General features: G+C 39.3%; 1 protein-coding gene across 1 annotated transcript; it reads left to right on the top strand.

The window, feature by feature from the left end:
• The first annotated feature begins 4,309 nt into the window (after positions 1-4,309).
• LOC112171031 (serine/threonine-protein phosphatase 7 long form homolog) lies at positions 4,310-4,881 on the top strand. Its single transcript, XM_024308275.1, has 2 exons — positions 4,310-4,315; positions 4,453-4,881. Exons 1-2 carry the CDS (start codon positions 4,310-4,312, stop codon positions 4,879-4,881), a joined length of 435 nt encoding a protein of 144 aa, XP_024164043.1.
• The last annotated feature ends 201 nt before the right edge of the window (positions 4,882-5,082 follow it).

Raw genomic sequence — 5,082 nt, 5'->3', positions numbered from 1 at the left:
CATGAGGTCCATGAAGGCTACGGGTGCATTAGTCAACCCAAATGGCATGACTAAAAACTCGTAATGTCCATATCGAGTCCTAAAAGCTGTCTTAGGTACATCATCTCCTCTAATTCGCAATTGATGGTAACCGGACCTCAAGTCAATTTTAGAAAAGCATTTAGCACCCTTTAACTGATCAAACAAATCATCAATATGGGGTAAAGGGTACTTGTTGTGTACTGTAACCCGATTAAGCTGCCTATAATCAATACATAATCTCATGGTGCCATCCTTCTTCTTCACAAACAAAACTGGTGCACCCCATGGTGAAACACTAGGTCAAATAAAACCCTTATCTACCAATTCTTGCAATTGAATCTTCAACTCCTTGAACTCCGCAGGGGCAATCCTATATGGTGCCTGAGATATAGGACATGTACCAGGAAGTAACTCAATGGAGAAATCTATCTCCCTCACTGGGGGTAATCCTGGTAACTCATCAGGGAACACTTCCTTAAAGTCCCTCACTACCTCCACATCTTCTAACTTCACCTCCCTAACTCGAGTATCAACAATATGTGCCAAGTATGCAGGACATCCTTTCTTAATCAATCGCTTGGCTGATATAGCTGATATCATACAAGATGGAAGAATTCTCCGCTCCCCACAAAACACTACTTCGGGTTTACCCGGGCTCCTGAATGCTACTTATTCCTTGCGGAAACAGTCAACAGAAGCTCGGTGAGTAGCTAACCAATCCATGCCAAGTATAACGTCAATGTCATGAATATCTAAGGGAATCAGATCTGCTTCCAATACTTGATCCCCTACTTTGACAGCACAATTTCTGAACACATGCCTCACCTTAATAACATGTCCAGTAGGTATGGCTATGTCCATCTCACTATCATGGACCGACAACTTTTTATTCCCAAGTAAAGAGAAACTACGTGATATGAATGAATGTGTAGCTCCTGGGTCTATGAAAGTATAAGCATCATGACCAAAAATAGATAACATACCCATAATCACATCTGGTGTAGCTCAAGCCTCCTGTTGTGTCATAGCAAAGACCCTCGCCTGAGTACGAGGTAGTCCTAGCTGACCCCTCTGCTGGCTACCTCATCTGCCCGCTGCACTAGACTGTGCCGCACTACTAGAACTAGTCCCTCCAGTATGAGTAATCCTCTGCTCTCCGGTAGGTACCCCAACACTCTGACTCTGAGATGCCACTGAACTCGATGCCATACTACCCCCTGAAGTAGCTGGGGACAATCCCTCATGATATGCTCTATCTGACCACAACGGTAGCAACCTGACCTCCCCGACTGACAAGGACCAAAATGATATCTCCTACAAGTCTGGCATTGTGGGTGTAGAGCTCTACCCGACCTATCAGTCCTCTGAATACCTGAGGAGGTGGGAAACCTCACTGAACTACCAACTGAATGCTGAGCTGAACCCTGACTCTATCTAGCTCCATGACTACCAGAACTACCTCCATAACTGAAACCACTAGATCGGCTGTCACTAGAAGAGGATCCAGAGGTAGAACCACCTCTCTTGGATGGACCCTAGCTAGGGCCACCCATACCAGTAAACTGACAGCGCCTATCCACATGTGCATGTCCCTCATCAATGCTCCTCTCAACCCTCATAGCCGCCTGAACTAGTGTCACAAACCGAGTATGCCCAATCGCATTCACAACAGATCGAATCTCCTCTCTCAAACCATCCTCAAACCTGCGACACTTATCCTCCTCATTAGCTACCAACAATGGAGCATACCTGGACAACTCAATGAATCTCTGCTCACACTGTGCTACTGTCATAGTACCCTGAACCAACTTCAGAAACTCTGCTAGCTTAGTATCACGGAAAGATAGGGGGTAAAAATGCTCATAAAATGCAAGCCTAAAATCTGCCCAAGATATAGCCACCTGGCCCACATATCGCTGTCGCTCCAACTCCCACCAATGATAAGCATTTTCTTCAAGCAAAAATACAATCAAAACATAATTTTGATAATGAACTGTCAAAGTCAAAGGTAGCCTGGTAGGAGTAGGACACAATGTCGAGATTACCATAGAATTTCCTTCTCCTTGCAGTAGAAACCTATCTTTCCACCTAACAATGTGATAATGCAGAATGAAAGAAAGTAGTTCAGATGCAACGTACTAACAATTTAGAGGTAATGTGTAGGACATATATTGTGTGAATCTAAAGAACTTCCTGTACAGCGGTTACAAACATTTAAATTTGAAGATTAAGCTTATGTTAGGAAAGTTGATATATTATCTTAGAATGAGAGGATTAAACCTTAGCTGCTTAGCACCTGATGACCTTCACCTTCATGAGTTAGAGACTCATTCTTGTAGCATAACATTACCATGTAGCTTTTCGTGTCAACAGGATTGAGAAAGGAATGTCCTTCCAATATAAGTTGAGGATCATTTGTAATGCCGATGACCAACATACATCATCTTGATTGCAGCTATATACAAATTAAGGTATCATTGGCCCTCACCCTTAAACAGAAGACAATTGAAATCACAATAAAGTGAAAACAGTTACAGACTAAAACAATGACCCTTGGTAGCATTTGTTCTATTCAAATTCGAAATGGCCGGTTGTCTACCAATTTCATGCACTAACTTTGTAATCATTTGCACTACCCAATTTACAATTTTCAAAAGTTCTATAGGGTACCACTATCACATATTCACGTTAGAAACTTGATGCCAGGATATGCATGTTTTTTTCACCCAATTTTCTGATATTAACTCTTTGCAGAACCTTGTGTGTGTGTGTGTGTATATATATATTATATATATATATATATATATATATTTTTTTTTTTTTTCTCCACAATTATAGCTGCTTTGGTATTTAATGTTTTTCAACTTTACCTGATAGACATTATTATTATTTATTTTGTAGTATGGTTAGAGGTTCTAAACACCACATTGCCCCATAACCTCAAAGACAAAAAGAAAATTTTGTTCTCAACCTTCTCAGTCAGTAGTGGATGATGGTATACTAGAGGCTAGGGTTGATACTGGGGAAGAACAAGCTTCTGAACCATTTACAGATGCAAATGACCTCTAAGTGGTCCATTTCCGGGAGGTCGTCATGATCCATCGGTATTGAAGAGCTTTAAAAGTCATGTAGCAGCTGCTATATGGTTTAATAAGGTATGATTGGTTGCTTAATTTGTTCTTACAATAACATTTCATTATATGACAACAGCAAAACTATGCAACTTGAAATTTTTTTTTTTTCTTTGGTCTTGCCATTTCTGGATAAATGAGATTAAGATTCTGATTCATCATATACGCAACCTATACTGAGCATACTTGGACACCATTTATAGTTATATCATTAAACATCATTACTCTGCTTTCAGTTTTTTTTTTTCCTCCTTTTTTTCTCAAGAAACTTCAATTATATATTGAGGCATTTTATTTCTTTATGTTCGTGTTCTTTTTTAAGAGTCCAATTCATGTATCACAGAAGTTTTTATTCTTTTTTTTTTCAGGAAAGTGATCCGTTGAAACTTCAGAACCATTCATATAAGCTCACACAATGGGTATTTGATGAACATGTTACTAACCATAAGTTTTGGAGTTACATTGATGGGTCTAAGTTGAGGCCATTAGTTAACTGTTCATATTTAATTAGTAATAGAGTTGTTGTGTCAGCCTTTCGTGAGAGGTGGCAGCCTGAGATGAATACATTTCACTTACCCTTTGGTGAAATGACAATTACATTGGATGATATTTTTAACATTTTAGGTATTCCAATTCAGGGTGATTCCATATCTGTACCTGAGGGTGTGCGGTTAGACAAAACTTATTATGCATTGTACTGTCATCTACACTAGGAGTTACTATAGATGAGGCAAAGAATGAAATGAGTCGATATTGTGGAAATGGGGTAACACTAGAGTGGTTGAGATTAAGATTTTAGAGTGTTTTAGATGATAGTTCTCTTGAATTTATTGAGTTCGCAGCAAGAGGATTCTTGCTATATATATTAGGTTGCACACTTTTTGTGGACAAGACTGGGAATAGGATAAATGTGATTTACCTACATTTTTTATGGGATCTTAATAGGGTTGGTCGGTATGCCTGGGGAGCTGCAGGGTTATCATTTTTATATCGACAGTTAGGACTTGCATCTAGAGTTGGTTGTAGGTAAATTGGGGGTTATTTGACATTGCTTGAGGCTTGGATATATGAGCACTTCCGGAATGTAGTTTCCCCTCATCTTCGTGTTGAATATTCAGAGAATGAGCCATGAGTGAATCGTTGAGAACCTCGAAAAGATGCAGGTTTGTCACTAGTTTACGTGCAAGCTCTTCGCCAATAGCTTGATCATATGCAGGCACACGAGGTATGTTGACATTTCTATATTGACAGTTAGAATATTGCTCTTTTTTTTATACCTAATTTATTTTTATTTTCTCAGGTCATATGGGATCCATATCGTGGTCATAGGGATGCTCATCCATTATTGGAAATCACATTTTACACAGGAATGCTTAAGTGTTTAGATATTGTGGAACCATATTATCCTGATAGGGTTATAAGACAATTTGGTCGAGTTCAAACAATTCCTTGCAACCCTTACACCCCATCTCGTGTTCGACGAGTTTCTGATTCCAAATCGTACAAAGTTGTGTATGAGTACTTTGATGGATTGTGGCAAAGATGGCGAGATCACGTGTTAGCAGATGCCAACCGAAGCACTCCAGTTAAGTTTTCATATGACTGCACTCCAGAATACTTATCGTGGTACCAAAAGATCACACATCCCTATGTTCAACACCCTGATCGGGTGTCTGCTGCAGTTGATTCAAATGAGGAAAATCATCCATTACAGGTATATATTTCTTAAGGTTTAATTTAATTATTTGTCTAGCACTACTAACTTACAAATTTTTAATACTTGCTTGATGCAGCGTATACCACGGGCATTGTGTATCACTCAATCTATTGTTGATGTTGGCCGAGATGATGATATAAGACAACCAGTGAAGCTATATGAGGCAATTGAAAGCATCCAACATATACTATTAGGTGACCAAGTGCAAAATAC

The sequence above is a fragment of the Rosa chinensis genome, chromosome 6, assembly GCF_002994745.2.
Source record: "Rosa chinensis cultivar Old Blush chromosome 6, RchiOBHm-V2, whole genome shotgun sequence".
Classification (NCBI taxonomy): Eukaryota; Viridiplantae; Streptophyta; class Magnoliopsida; order Rosales; family Rosaceae; genus Rosa; species Rosa chinensis.
Note: the sequence above shows the minus strand (reverse complement) of the source record. Positions and strands in the feature narration are given on the sequence as shown.